At 55.5% G+C, this 14,255-nt stretch overlaps 1 protein-coding gene across 2 annotated transcripts; it reads left to right on the top strand.

The window, feature by feature from the left end:
- The first annotated feature begins 43 nt into the window (after positions 1-43).
- EMX2 (empty spiracles homeobox 2) lies at positions 44-7,079 on the top strand. 2 transcript variants are annotated; one of them, XM_047761962.1, is made up of 3 exons: positions 59-1,261; positions 3,216-3,400; positions 5,571-7,079. In XM_047761962.1, exons 1-3 carry the CDS (start codon positions 856-858, stop codon positions 5,736-5,738), a joined length of 759 nt encoding a protein of 252 aa, XP_047617918.1. In that variant the 5' UTR covers positions 59-855; the 3' UTR covers positions 5,739-7,079. The 2 variants fall into 2 exon arrangements, with proteins under 2 accessions (XP_047617919.1, XP_047617918.1); XM_047761963.1 differs by lacking the exon at positions 3,216-3,400 and having other exon boundaries at positions 44-1,261; positions 5,571-5,674.
- Positions 7,080-14,255: the final 7,176 nt, after the last annotated feature.

Consider the following 14,255-nt stretch of genomic DNA (forward strand, 5'->3'; position numbering starts at 1 on the left):
GAAGAGGAGGAGGAGGAGGAGGAGGAGGAGAAGAAGCCGAAGGAAGAGGAGGAGGCGAAAGAGGAGAAGAAGCCGCAGCGGGCGCCGCAGGAGCGAGTGAGCTAGGAGCGCGGGGTTACGGCGCGAAGAGGCCAGGCGGCCCGGCGGGCGCAGGAGGTTCGGCCAAGGCAGCGGCGCCGACTCCGTTCCACTCTCGGCCCGGATCCAGGCCTCCGGGTTCCCAGGCGCTCGCCTCCCTCTGACGCACTTTAAAGAGTCTCCCCCCTTCCACCTCAGGGCGAGTAATAGCGACCAATCATCAAGCCATTTACCAGGCTTCGGAGGAAGCTGTTTATGTGATCCCCGCACTAATTAGGCTCATGAACTAACAAATCGTTTGCACAACTTGTGAAGAAGCGAACACTTCCATGGATTGTCCTTGGACTTAGGGCGCCCTGCCCGCCTTTTGCAGAGGAGAGAAAACTTTTTTTTTTTGCCTCCCCCGAGAAACTCCCCCCCCCCCCGCGCGCCTCTAACTCCGATCCCCCCACGCCATCTCGCCCCCCCCCAAAAAATTACCCCAATCCACGCCTGCAAATTCTTCTGGAAGGATTTTTCCTCCTCTTTCCAGGTTGGGCGCGTTTGGTGCAAGATTCTCGGGATCCACGGCGTTCTCTCTCCCTCCCCCTCCCCCCTCCTTTCCTTTTTCCTTTCCTTTCCTTTCTTTCTTCCTTTCCTCCCCCCACCCCCACCCCCAACAAACAAGTCCCCAATTCCCGTCCGTCCTTGCCGCGGGCAGCGTACAGCGGGCGGCGGAGGCAGTGCGCCGCGGTCGCCGGGAGCCGGGAGCCCCGGGCGCCCGCTCCTCGGCACAGCATGTTCCAGCCGGCGCCCAAGCGCTGCTTCACCATCGAGTCGCTGGTGGCCAAGGACAGTCCCCTGCCCGCCTCGCGCTCCGAGGACCCCATCCGTCCCGCGGCGCTCAGCTACGCCAACTCCAGCCCCATAAACCCGTTCCTCAACGGCTTCCACTCGGCCGCCGCCGCCGCCGCCGGCAGGGGCGTCTACTCCAACCCGGACTTGGTGTTCGCTGAGGCGGTCTCGCACCCGCCCAACCCCGCCGTGCCAGTGCACCCGGTGCCGCCGCCGCACGCCCTGGCCGCCCACCCCCTGCCCTCCTCGCACTCGCCACACCCCCTCTTCGCCTCGCAGCAGCGGGACCCGTCCACCTTCTACCCCTGGCTCATCCACCGCTACCGATATCTGGGCCACCGCTTCCAAGGTACGTGCCACGTCGCGGGGCTGCAACGCGCCGCATCCCTCACCACCCTCGGCCTGCTCGGGATAGGCGCCTGGCGAGGCCTGGACGGAGCTTCCTCCAGCTCGACCGTCCGCGCGCGCCGGCTACGGAAACAGGGCGGCAAGGGGCCGGGCACCGTGTTAGTCCCCAGTCTCCGAGCAGCGGCCGGTTTGGGGGCCGGCCTGCGGCTGCTGGTCCCTTTTAGGGAAGGGTGCAGACAGAGGACTTGTTCCCGAATGTTCTCGGGTCCAGGCAGGCTGTCCCAGGCAGCTCCGAGTGCCTGCCAGCAAGGAATCCGGAGCCCGCGAGGTCCCCAGGATCTCCGTCTCCTCCGCGAGGCCCTAGACACCCAGGCTCCGAGGGGGCGCGGACAGGGCCCGGCGGCCAGGTTCGCCTTCGACTGCGTTCGATCCTGTTCGCCACCTACTCCGAGCCCCTGCATCCCAGACCCGCGACTTGGTTTCTGACCCTCTTCCGGAGACGAAGAGACCCTCGCGACCCCATGGCATAGTCTGCATAGTGTGGGGTTTGTTTTAATCTTTTTTTTTTTTTTTTTTTTTCCCCGAGAGGCTCTGGAAGGGGCTGGAACCCGCGCGGGTGGAAACCTCCGGGGCTCAGCACTGTTCGCCGCGACCTGCTCTGTTCGCGCGGCGAGCGGCCGCGGCGGGAAGGCAGGTTCAGTCTGGTTTTTGTTTTTGTTGTAAAAGAAATGAACGAGGTCGGACGATAGACTGGAGGAGAAGATTTGTTTGAGTGTTTTCCATTATTGCTAATGTTTGGATTTTTTTCCTCTGGGTGGTGGTGAGAGGAAAGTTAAAACTCCAGAAAAAGGGGCGAGTAATTAGTTTAGCGATCAGTGCGGGGGTGGGGGTGGGGGGGAAGACCTACCTCCCGAGGCCTCTGGATCAATACTCAGAGGCTTGTCCCTTCATTAACCCTTTGTGTTCCTGCCTGAGCCTAGAATCAGGTAGATTCCTCCTCCCCCATAACTAAAAAAAAAAAGAAAAGAAAAAATCAAACAAAAACGTTTTACTCTTATTCCCAGACCCAGTTTGTCCCCACTCCCCCTGAACTGTTTTTCTTTGAGTTTTTGGTGAATCGATTTCCCATTCTAATGAGTGAACCCCAAACTCCCTGGCTTTTCTTGAAAAGTTTAAGGCTCCCTTTTCTTGTTCTCTGCCTGCCACGCGCTTGGTCCCCGCACCAGGCCCAGAGTAGCCCGGATCTTCCGGGGCCTCGAACAGTCCCATCTGGTGCCCGCAGCTTGGTCCCCCCCCTCCCCGGGTTTCGATGCCTGGGCTCTTGTCTCCTAGTTCTCTGCAGCAGGGCATCGGGTGAGCCGGGGCTTCGGAAGGCTGCGGCAGAACAAATCCTGTGCAAACGCCGGCGAGATTTCAGTTCCAGTCGGGCTACACCGACACGCCCGGCCTCTGCACTTTGCCGGAGAAGAAAGACTTAACACTTAAAAAAAATTGGTCTGGGAGAAAACTCTAGATAGCTACCCTTCGCCTCTCCGCCCCTTATCCCCAGGGCAAAGTTCTTCCAGAGGTTAGAAGGAAGGGAAAGCCAGTTCTTTGGGTCCTGGGCGCCATCCCCGAGCCCAGCCTTGCTGCCCCCTCCTCTGGCCCCTGCACCCGGTGCGGCGCGGAGGTAGCGAGGCCCGTGGCGCCACGGAGGCTGCGAAGCCCGCCGAGGTCGGGAGCCTGGGGACTCGCCCCGCCGGGGCGACTGTTGGGTGGGTGCTGCACAGGTACGGTCCCGGCGGTCCGGGCCAGGCAGCTGGAACAGTGTCCGCTTCGTGCCTCTGGAGGCCCCCGGGCCCCCGTAGGCCCAGACGTACCCGCTACCAGGAGGCCATGAGCGCGGTGCCGGGTCAGCCCGGCTCAGGAGAAGCGCGCGGCCCTCTCTAATGGGACTTCTGCCGTGTTCCCCGCAGGGAATGACACAAGCCCAGAGAGCTTCCTTTTGCACAACGCGCTGGCCCGAAAGCCAAAGCGGATCAGAACCGCCTTTTCCCCGTCCCAGCTTCTGAGGCTGGAACACGCCTTCGAGAAGAACCACTACGTGGTGGGCGCCGAGAGGAAGCAGCTGGCGCATAGCCTCAGCCTCACGGAAACTCAGGTGAGTGAGCGGGCCCCAGGCCCGGCAACCGCATCCCAAATCTCTGGACTCACGCAGCCGCCAGAGCTCAGGGCGCTTTCGGGAAACAGGCGGGGAACTAGTTCCACGCCCTGGCTCAAGGTGTATACGCTTGGAGGTGCTCTTAGCTTCCCTGGGTTCCAGCAAGGGGCTCTGGAGCCGAGCCGTCCCAGGCTCTGCGAGGACGGGCTGAGTTACTCCTTCTGTAAGGCTGGGCTGGATTTGCAGCTCCTCCATAAGGCATCTCTGCACTTTTGGAGATACTTTCAGGACACTGCTGGGGTCCAGGAAGATGAAGAGTGTTAGAGGCGTGTCGGCGTGTTTGGGGCTCTCGGCTGGAGAGAGTGCTGGGAGTGGGTTAAGGGCGGGTTCTGCGCAACCACAGGCTCAACGGCTTGCACCGACGGCTGCAGTTACTACGCTTAAGGGGCTCGGGATCGGAGAGTCAGGCCTCCGAGCCAAGCATCCTGGGTGTGCCCCTAAATCAGAGAAACAGAGCTGGAAGGCTGCGGAGAAGGGGCTGCTTCAGGAAGCAGACCCTTCCTGCGCAACAGGGTCCCGAGGCGGGCCAGGCTCTGACCTGCCCCCGGGGCAGGGAGGGGGTTTAGGGTTACTGTAGGCGCTACTGTACGCGAAGCCGCAGGGCGGGGTCAAAGTTCCCGGCAAACAGTAACATTTTCGGGCAGATTAAGTTGTAACACTTTTTTCTGGGAGCCTCAAAGAGGTCGAGGCTTTTGTTTTAAAACGTCCCCCCCGGACAAAACCGAGGAGGGCCTCGTGCGTGGGTGCGGGGCCCGGCTGATTTCTCCCGGACAGCCGAGGCGGCGGTGGTCTTTGTCCGCCTCGCTGCCCACGCTGCCTGGAGTCTTTGTGTGCGTGTCAAGCCCCGAGCGCACCGACGCGCGCCTTGGGCGAGCGCCGGGGAGAAATGAACCGTCCTCCCCCTCAATTAGCAAACTCAAAGCAAATTAAACTCAGCCTTGTTCCAGCTCGGCTTTTTCATGGGGCACTTTGGGGGACTGGGGGCACTCGGGGAGAACAAGCCCGGACCTGGGCCTGCCATCTCAAAGGAGGGAGTAGAGCAGACTTCAAGAGCCTGGGGTGCTGCTAGTAGAATAGGGACAGCCCCCCCCCCCGGGGGCATGGAAGGTGCAGTCGCCACCATTTTCCTCACCTGTCCCTCGCTGTGGGGATGCTTGGGCAAGGTTGCTGTCTGGTCTGGTTTCCGAATGGGGACCCTTCATCAGCTGCCCCAAGGGACGGTGGGGACAGCCACCACACTGCTCCCCAGATCTCTAGCAGCACTCTGGGGAGGCTTGGCCGCGCGCCTCACCCTGGTGGGAAGTGATGTGACCCGGTGGGAGCTTGGCCCTGGCCTGGCAGGAAGATGGAGGGGCTCGTTCTTCTCTTGCTCAAATTTTCTCTTATTTCCCCTTTATCCCACGGGTCTTTCAGAAGCTTTCACTTTTGAGCCTCTTTAACAAGCTGGAAAGATACAGCTGGGTTGGTCCCCAGGGTCTGCCATCCTCCTGGCTTCCTCCAGAAGTCCTCCTGCCCCCAGCTGCCTCTGCTCACCTGCAAGAGTCCTGGGCCAGGAGGAGGAAGCTCAGGCAGATCCTGCCTACCTACCCAGGGCCCAGTTCTTGCAGAGGAGGCGCTGTATTTTGGCAGTGGCTGCGGAAACCCACAGAAAATAGAAAGCACATTGGGCCCTGCAGGAAGCTGCAGCAGCAGGAGTGAGCTCTTTCCCGCACCGGCTAGGTAGAGGGAGTCAGGGACGTGTCTCTTTTTATTTCTCCCCTACCTATTATTTTATAGGGGGTTTCCCAGTGTTCGCAAGGCTTTTGCACTCAACAGGATGTGGGTGTCCCAGGTGGGACAAAGTGAGCAGGGGTACCTGAGTACTCTGACCCTCTGGGCTAGGGGAAAGGTGTCCTGGGAGGGTCCAGAAGGGCAGAGAGCCAGGTGGGAAACCTGCCTAGGAACAGGAGCTCTGCTCCCCAAGGGGAGGCCTGGGGAAGCTGGCTAATAGGACACGCAGCCAGGGAACTGGACTTTCATAGTCTCAGGCCCGGGTCTGGGCCAAGCAAAAGAGGAGGTGGTAGGAGGGCGCAGTGGAGGAACTAACTCGCCCCATCTGCCTCTCCTGCAGGTAAAAGTATGGTTTCAGAACCGAAGGACGAAGTTCAAAAGGCAGAAGCTGGAGGAAGAAGGCTCAGATTCTCAACAAAAGAAAAAAGGGACGCACCATATTAACCGGTGGAGAATCGCCACTAAGCAGGCGAGTCCGGAGGAAATAGATGTGACCTCAGACGATTAAAAACAAACAGAACCCCACGAAACGGACAACACGGAGCAAAACAGAGACAGGGATAGGAGGGGAAGAAGAAAAAAAGAAAAACCACACAACCCTACAAAACAAAAACAAACCGCACACACACATTCACCGAGAAGGGGACAGGGAGTCAGAGGAGCGGCGCGTCGCAGACGTGGGGCAGCCAGAGCGCAGGGTCCTGATCCGAGGCCGCGCAGAGATGGCAGAGGAAGGAGGCTCCTTGATGAACATGCAACCCTTGTCTAAAGAGGCAGCTGAGTGAGTGAATGAGACAGTGAGAGTGAGAGAGAGAGAGAGAGGGGGAGAGAGGGAGAGAGATCCAAAGGTGGCAAAGCCGAAGGGCTCTGACAAGGGGAGCTGTCAGTCAAACGCCAAACCAGCGAGACAAGATGATTGGCAGGTATTCCGTTTATCGCAGTCCGATGTTTTTTTTTTTTTAATGATGATGATAATGATGGTGATAAAAGAAAAAACTCAACCAGGCACAGGACTTTATTTTGCACTTCGAGTGTTTTTTTTCCCCCAATCTTTAAAAATAATTAGTAATCTTAACAATCGAAATTCCATATCCAGCCCCATCCCACACCTTTTCAAAAACTTGAATTGCATGTAGCAGTTGTTGGGCGAATGGTGTCTAAAGAGTCTCAAGACAGAAAATGAATTGTCATATGCTTTTCCTTTTAAAGACAGGTTCTGCGTGTTTTTATTTTGGTTTTTTTCCGAAACGTGCAGTCTGTAAACACTTTTTGATATCTTCTGACTGTCAAAGTGATTGTGAAAGCTAAATGAAGTAGGCTCAGCGATAGTGGTCCTCTTACAGAGAACCGGGGAGCAGGATGGGGGGCTGGGGGTGGCGGGGGAGGGTGCCCACAAGAGGAGTCAGGACTTGTGCTGGGAAAAAAAAAAAAAACAACCCTAAATTAATTATATTTCTTGGACATTCCCTTTCCTAACATCCCGAGGCTTAAACCCACGAAGTAAACTTCTCCTTTTAGTGGTTGGAGATATCGGCCGAGTTCAACCATTTGCCATAAGGGCCATTTCAAACTTTAAATATATCTATTGCAAAAACCGAAGGACTGTAGTTAGCGGGGATGATAAGTTATGGCCAAGGACACGGCGGCAAGTTTTCAAGCACTGAGTTTCTATTCCAAGATCATAGACTTACTAAAGAGAGTGACAAATGCTTCCTTAATGTCTTCTATACCAGAATGTAAATATTTTTGTGTTTCGTGTTAATTTGTTAGAATTCTAACACACTATATACTTCCAAGAAGTATGTCAATGTCAATATTTTGTCAATAAAGATTTATCAATATGCCCTCAGAGTAGTTGTCTTGGGAAACTGAAGTGAATCTTTTAGAAATAAGTATCTCTTTAACTTGAGTGTGGTCCTAACCCAACTAGATTCAAGAAACCCAGGCTTCCCACCCACAAAAGGGCCAGACTGATGGATTCCTGGGCATTTTAAAGAGAGAAGAGGGTGGAAAAGGGGAGAGGATTAGGAAAACTTAAGTCCTTCAGAAAAGGAATGGGAGAAAAGTGTTCCAACCAGACCTCTGCCCACAGCAAGAGCTAAAGAGGGGGTTTAATTTGAATTTCAGGTTGAAAATGCTTACTATTCTTAACCTTTAGGTATTAAACAACAACAACAACAACAACAACCCTGGAATATAGTTATGCAATGACGAATATTCCCCTCAGGATTGGATTAGCAGAATCAGAAAACCTAGGACTTTTAAACTGTATTTCTGAATTCGAACCCCAAAGTCCAAATGTCCCTGCCTCTTCTCTTCTCCCTCTTTCTCTGTCTTCCTTCCCGTTTTCTTCCCTCCTTCCCTTCTTTTTCCCCTTTCCTTCTTTCTTTCTATCTTTCTTTCTCTTTCTTCCCTCCCTCCTCCCCTCCCTCCCTCCCTCCCTCCCTCCCTCCCTCCTCCCTCCCTCTCTCCCTCTTTCTTTCTTCTTTCTTTCTTTCTTTCTTTCTTTCTTTCTTTCTTTCTTTCTTCTTTCCTTCTTTTCTTTCTTTTCTTCTTTCTTTCTTTCTTCTTTTCTTTTCTTCTTCTTTCTTTCTTTCTTTCTTTCTTCTTTCTTCTTCTTTCTTCTTTCCTTCTTTCCTTCCTTCCTTCCTTCCTTCCTTCCTTCCTTCCTTCCTTCCTTCCTTCCTTCCTTTCTCTCTTTCTCTCTTCCTCCCCTCCTCTACTTCCTTCCTTCCTTCCTTCTCCCCATCCTCCCATCCTGGCTTCCTTCTTTCTTTTCCTCCCTCTCTGGCCCCAATCAGCTGAAGGTGAGGAGGCAGCCCAAGGGCCTCAGCAGCCTTATAAGGCAAGCATTCTGAGAAACCTTCAACTCGTAATTTTAACTTTAAAGAAAAAAGTTGTAACCAGTCTTGGAGGAAATTTAACTCCCCCCTTCCCCCTTCTGGGGGTACGAGGTTGTTTTTGCATGCTTCATTTGCTTCTTATCCTGATAGGCTGCATTAATCAGTTTTATTTCCATTGATAGAGAAACCTCGTCTGTTCTGTTCGAGCTACAAAGCGTCCTGCGAGCTTTTGTGAAAGTGCAAATCAGTTTAAGCAATTATCATACCAGGAATATGAAGGGGAAAGAGGAGGCCTTGCCCAGTGGTCTCCTTTAATCTCTTAATCCACAGATCCAGGGGGGCTGCCTGGACATAATTTAGGACAATCTCCCCACCCTTTACACTGTGATAAGGCCAAGTTACAATGCAGGGCAAAAATACAAGCTTTGTTAACATCCTGCCTTGAAAAGTTAAGATTAGACATTCCGTGCACGTGTGGGGACTATAGGGCACTATGGAAATTTTTCTTTCTTTCTTTTTTCCCCCCTCCCCTCCTCTCTTCTAAAGTAGAATTCATTCTTGGTCTTTCTCCCTCTTTCCTCCCCCCCTTATCTCTGCTTTTCTCTCTCTCTCTCTTTTTGCTCCCTCTCTGTTTCTCTGGAGAACCCTAGCTGTTCATAGTGCATTTCCACACAGATTCCTTGGGGAGGTGTGGGTGTATTGGGGAGAGACTGGTATGCTGCTGGAAGATGCTGGGGCAAGAGGGGGCCGCCTCAGGAGATGCCAGCTTGCCTCTCAAAGGGACAGGTGCTGCCCTGCATATCCTGGAAACTCAAATGGAGGTTTCCAGCCACTTGGACAGGGGGACCTTCATGTCCTGAGGGCTCTGAAGTCTTTGCTACAGCATCGCTGCACCTCTTTGCCTTCAGCGAGTTGCCTTTTCCTTCTACTCACTTCCTCAAACCCAGAATGCTTCAAACACAGGGTACAGACCTGCTAAAATCCAGACTGGCCTTTCCTGAAGAAAATTTCCCATTTGCTGAAAGTCTTATTTCTGCAAGAACCATATACTTTTTTTTTTTTTTAAGTACAAGAATGGGGGAGGGCGATGAAGGTTTTTTTTTTCTTTTTTGGTAAATGTCCTATGTAGTGTAACCGCAATAAAATCATCAGAGAATACTATTAGCTTTGAAAAAAAAAAAAACTAAAAGCTTTATTACAAACCAAGCTTTGAAAAAAGGGGGGATTAGGCGGCTGAAAGGGTCCCACAATGGTAAGAAGAAAAGGTTTCATGCTAATGAGGTTAATGCCCTTTGTATCTCAGGCCTCCACATCTTCATTACGCGCTATCTCTGGCTGCACGGAGCGGCTCAGAGAGCCGCAATCCACTCCAACGCCCCCCTTCCCGGCCCAAAGAAGGATTTGATAGCAGCTCTGTTCAAACTAGATAATTATATCTTTTCAAGTCGGAATTAAGATAAAGAAAGTGAAGCAGAGGCGGCTCGCCTTGATCCACTGCAAACAAATTTGGCGCACTTTCGAGTCCTTCCCCCGCCTCAAAAAGGCTGGACAGTCAGCTTATTAGCCGCTCGTTTGCTTTATTAATTCATCTATTTAAAGTGGCAGGATTAGAGCGTCTAATGTGGACGCGGGCTGCCGTGGCACTGAGGAATATAAATATTTGCGAGATGCCATCCCACGATGACTCTCCGGGCGCGGGGCGCGGGGCAGGGCGCGGGACGCGTGTGCCTAGCGGCTGCGTCCCTCTCCCAGTGCGCGCGTGCTGGGCTGGAGCAGGGAAGCGTGGGAGCTGCGTGCTGCGGGTCTGCGTCCTCCCGGTCTGCGTCCTCCCTCGTGGTACCTGGGTGCCAGGCCTGGATGCCCCTGGAAGGGCTCGGCGGACATCGGGGGCCAGGTCAGCGTTCCTCTCGGTACAAGGAACTGCATGCCTGGTGCCTTGGGTGCTGCCTGTTACTCCGAATGTGGACGCAGTTTACTCGTTTGTCCAAGTCCTGCTCCCTTGTTGATTACGTGTGGGCCTTCCCTGTGCATCCATCCCCTTGTGCCAAGTGAGTCTGGGGAGATGAGGGGCGTGGGTTCTCACTTCGCATTTCCCTGACAGAGTCAAACGGAAGGTACAAAGCAAGGGTGTCCTGGCTACATTCTCCTTCCTGTGAGGTACACGTGGGCGCCGCATGCGTTTCTTTCTCCTTTCGGTTCGGATTGCTCCGCGCAGCAACGGGCCGGCTGGGCTAGGGTGAGGGCTGAGAGCGCTGTTCAAGGAGCACGAAACTCCTGGGGTGCTCAAAGCCTCAGACGTCCAGACCGTTACGCCTTTCTCCCTCTTGTTCTGAGTGTCCGGTGCTCCTGCCTCCCTCCAACTCTGTTCCTGGCAGCCGAGCGCAGCCGGAGCGGGAGCTTTGGCGGCGGCCTGGAACCTGCCGGGCCACTTTTGTACTGGGGGCGGATTGCGGCAGGCGGAGAGCCGCGCCAAGCGGGCCGGGCAGAAAGGGGGCTCGGGCCTGCGCGCGGCCTTGGAAACCTCGGCTCCTCCCCGTCCCCGCCTCGAGTCGCAGGAAACAAAGTCTCGGACGCGCAGGCCGATAGGGGAGGAACTCTGACGGGTCGGAGGCCTGGCCCTGCGCCGCGGTTGGGGAGATCGGGGCTGGGTTCCCTGTACCGAGGCTGTTTCAAGTCGGAATAAGGGTGTATGTGAGTTAGGGCGAGAGGCCAATAAGGGTGGATGTGAGTTAGGGCGAGAGGCTGTGCTTGCGGGTTCCTAGAGGTTGAGCGTAGGAGTTTGGTCTGCGAAACAGTTGTGTTTGTGTGTCTGAGCCAGGATTTAAGTCAGGATGTGTAGGTGCTAATTGTGCTAACGGCGTGCGTTAGAGGCTGGAGAGGCCAGTGCTACGTGTGTAGATTGTGAGAGTGCCAACATGTCCAGCTTTCCTTGTGCCTCTGGATTGTATTGAGTGAGGGCAAGAACCAGCTGCTGTGCGGCTGTGATTAGAGTGCCTACAAAGGTGCAGTAATGCAATTGTGTATAGATGGCGTGTGCCAGCTTCGGTCGCTGCGAGCCCGGCTGTAGCCGTGGATCTCAGAGGATGGGAATGGCCTCAGTGCATATGTACTTGCGGGAACATTGCTCTGTGTTTGGGTGGTGGTCCCCTGTGATGGCTCCCGTGCGGGCACCAGGGCGGCATTTGTGTGTCTCGGAATCTGGACGTGTGGGTAGCGAGAAGGCGCAAGTTCAGTTATTGTTTCCGCAGCGCGCCGCCCGTTCCGGAGTTGGGCCAACAGCAGCGGTTTTTGGGGGGGTAACTGCGCATTTTTCCAGGCCAGCCTTTCTCATTCCAGCAATCGGCATTTGGTTTACTTGGGTGCCGCCAGGCTGGAGAAGAAACGGGCCTGCAGCGCTCGGGCGCGGTGCCTTGAGGCCGAGTTGAGGGGCCCCGGGGGGCGCCCCGTCGCACCTCCGCTCCTCCTGCGCCCGCCGGCCGGCCGCCGGCTTTACTTCCCCCAACCAGACCTTCAGCGAGGGGGAAGTGGGAATTTTGAGAACCCGCTCAGCCAGTTGTGACCGCGCTCGGGGAGATGGCTTCTCTGGGCTTGACCCAGTACCGGGAACCGAGGCGGTGCCTCGTTTGAAAACGAAAGGTCCATTCATCAGCCGCGCCCCAGCGTCTAATTGGTCTTTTGTTCTTTGGTGCCTGTTGCCAGGCGGGGGATTGGGGGGAACTTGCGAAGGCCCCGGGGCTGCAATGCAAGTAGGGGTGCCCGGCGCTCTCCGGGAAAGGGTCTGGGTGCGGCAAAGGCGCGTCGCACTCCTCCGAGGGGGCGCCAGAGCGCGCCAAAGATCACGCCCACGTGCAAGGATGCTCGGCTGGAGGCTGGTCTCTGAGCGCCCGGGGCTGGGATCTTCTGAGCTGCTGGAGGCCCACGACCTCGTCCCTGCCCCCACCTCCACCTGCAGACTGAACCTCCACGCCTTTGGGATTTCAGACCTACCTTCCTGCCTCTCCCAAGTTCCCAGCTCAGGCGCTGGCCTTGGGGCTGGGTTGGGTTCACGCCCTGCCTTTCCCTTCGTGTTTCTTTCGCCCTGCTCTAGCCTCGTACCACCGAGAGGCTCTGGGTCCCCCTCCCAGGCACCAACTCCCCACTCTCGTGGGGCCAGCACCCTGCTTTGGTGGGCGGGGGAATTGAGAGTATTTTCCTGCTCGCCAAGGAAGTGGGAGTTGACCAACTCCTAAGAGTCGATGAGATGGAGGAGGAAACCTGGGTCTCCACCACCCCAATTCTACCTGGCTCTCCAAACTGAGACTCTCTCTCCCTCCCTCTCCCTGTTTCCCACGCAGCGTACACATCAAGCCTCCTGTCCCCCTCTCTCCTTAACACCTTCGGCCCCAATGCACGTCACCAGAGGAGGATCCTAGAGAAAGCGCAGGGGCGAGGTCTCTTCCTTTTGCATAAACCCAGGGGCCAAGACGCACCTGAAGGATCAGGGAGGTGCCTGGAATTGGGATGGGGCCGCGTTTGGAAAGTGGTCCAGGGCCCCCAGGCCCGCCTCTCCTCTCTTTTCCAGGGAGGATTGGCTTTGCCAGGCAGTGGTCTGGCTGCCCAGCTCCCCACCTCCGCCCGGCCCCAGGCTGCCCCTGCCCCCAGTCCGCTCCAGGTCCTATATATATATTGGGTCACCACAGCCCTCGGCTGGACCCTGACGTCAGGAAGAACTTGATCTTGCCTGCTTCGCTCCTGCTTCTGAAACTGATCCTTGAAATGAGAGAACAGACTCTACACAATTCCCATGGCCTTGACATAAGGTACAGCGATAAATATACACCACTAATGAGCAATTACCATATAATCACCTTCCAATTAGCTCGCATAATGATGAATTAAACATTCTAGCAGGCGGGATTAGGTTTCTTACTTTGTATATTATTTACGAAGGCTATAGCTTCTGCAAAGAACCAAATATCAAATTAGATGGGGAATTTTCACTTGGGGGTAATTATGCATTCAGGCCAGCGGCTGTATTCTGGTCACTTGTCAAACGAGGCCGCCTGCAAGGTACTGACCAGTTCGTTTGGACGTTTATTTCCTCCTTTTCCTCTTTTCTTTTTAGTTTGCAATTGCCTTTCCCTTTTCCTTTTATCACCCTGGAGGGGTGGGAGGCTGGGGGCTTGGGGCGGGTAGGCGGGGTTTAGGGGAGGGACTTCGGTTTCTCGAGGGGAGGATGCGGCTCAGGCCTCAAGGCAGCGCCTGGCTCTTGGGCCCTACTCGCTCTGGACTTGGTCCCATTCTTCTGGCCCAGAAGGACACCGGGGCGCGCCCCGGGAGCCGTCGAACGTTTGGAGAACAAACGCGCTGCGCTACTGCGGGGCGAGGGGCCAAGGCAGTTGCTCTCCCACCTCCACCGCCTGCATCCCGCTACATCCTCTGCCGGACCTTCCCTGCGCCCCCAGGGGCCTCGGCGCAGTCTGTTCTAACTTTTACCCCAATCTCCACCCTGGTAACCGCGAGAGAAAGAGGGCGGGTGGGGAGAAATACTGACACAAACGGCAAACCTCCACCCACCCGCAGCCACCTCTCTTGTTCAGAAATGAATTTTGGCAAGAGATTAGCTCCTAATCTGATCTAACGCTGCTGACATTTGGGAAGAAGATGAAAATGGCAGCTCAATTTCATTCAGAAAAGGGGTCACTTCGCGGGGCTTTGCTCTGCTCCCCAGAGAACGAGGATGCCTCCCCCATCCCTCCTAAACCAGAGGAGCTGGCCTGGAGCTGGGAGGGGGCAGGGAGGCCACGGGGACTGCTCGCCCCCATCCCAGGTCAGTGGGCGCCCTGGGTTGGACCCTGCCCTGTCCGGGTTGAAAGGTGGGGATAGAAGGATGGTATAGTCTGGGGCTTGGTCCTCCTCCCCCTGCCCCCACCTTCAGGGCGCTGTGCTTGAGCAGATGTGGGGGCTCCTGGGCTCCATCTAGGCCTCCTTAGGTTGGAGGGCCTCTTTCCCGTAGGGAGGCCCAGCGGGAGATAGGAATATCTCAGGCCTCATCAGAGGTGAGGTCATTAAAGCCAGGTGTCCCAAGGCCTACCTGGTGACTTCATTGCGCTTTCTGGGTAGGTACAGGTGTACCTAGGGGGTGGGAAGTTGGACCCTGCCTTCTTGTCAGAGGGTCTGGCATATTTATTTATTAAATTTTT

Source organism: Phacochoerus africanus, chromosome 15 (genome assembly GCF_016906955.1).
Source record: "Phacochoerus africanus isolate WHEZ1 chromosome 15, ROS_Pafr_v1, whole genome shotgun sequence".
Taxonomy (NCBI): Eukaryota; Metazoa; Chordata; class Mammalia; order Artiodactyla; family Suidae; genus Phacochoerus; species Phacochoerus africanus.

What these genes read in the sequence shown, in the direction of transcription:
- EMX2 (XM_047761962.1), top strand. Translation starts at nt 856, where the DNA reads ATGTTCCAGCCGGCGCCCAAGCGCTGCTTCACCATCGAGTCGCTGGTG. An exon ending in TCTGGGCCACCGCTTCCAAG is followed by an intron (nt 1,262 to 3,215) that starts GTACGTGCCACG and finishes TGTTCCCCGCAG; the next exon opens with GGAATGACACAAGCCCAGAG. An exon ending in TCAGCCTCACGGAAACTCAG is followed by an intron (nt 3,401 to 5,570) that starts GTGAGTGAGCGG and finishes CCTCTCCTGCAG; the next exon opens with GTAAAAGTATGGTTTCAGAA.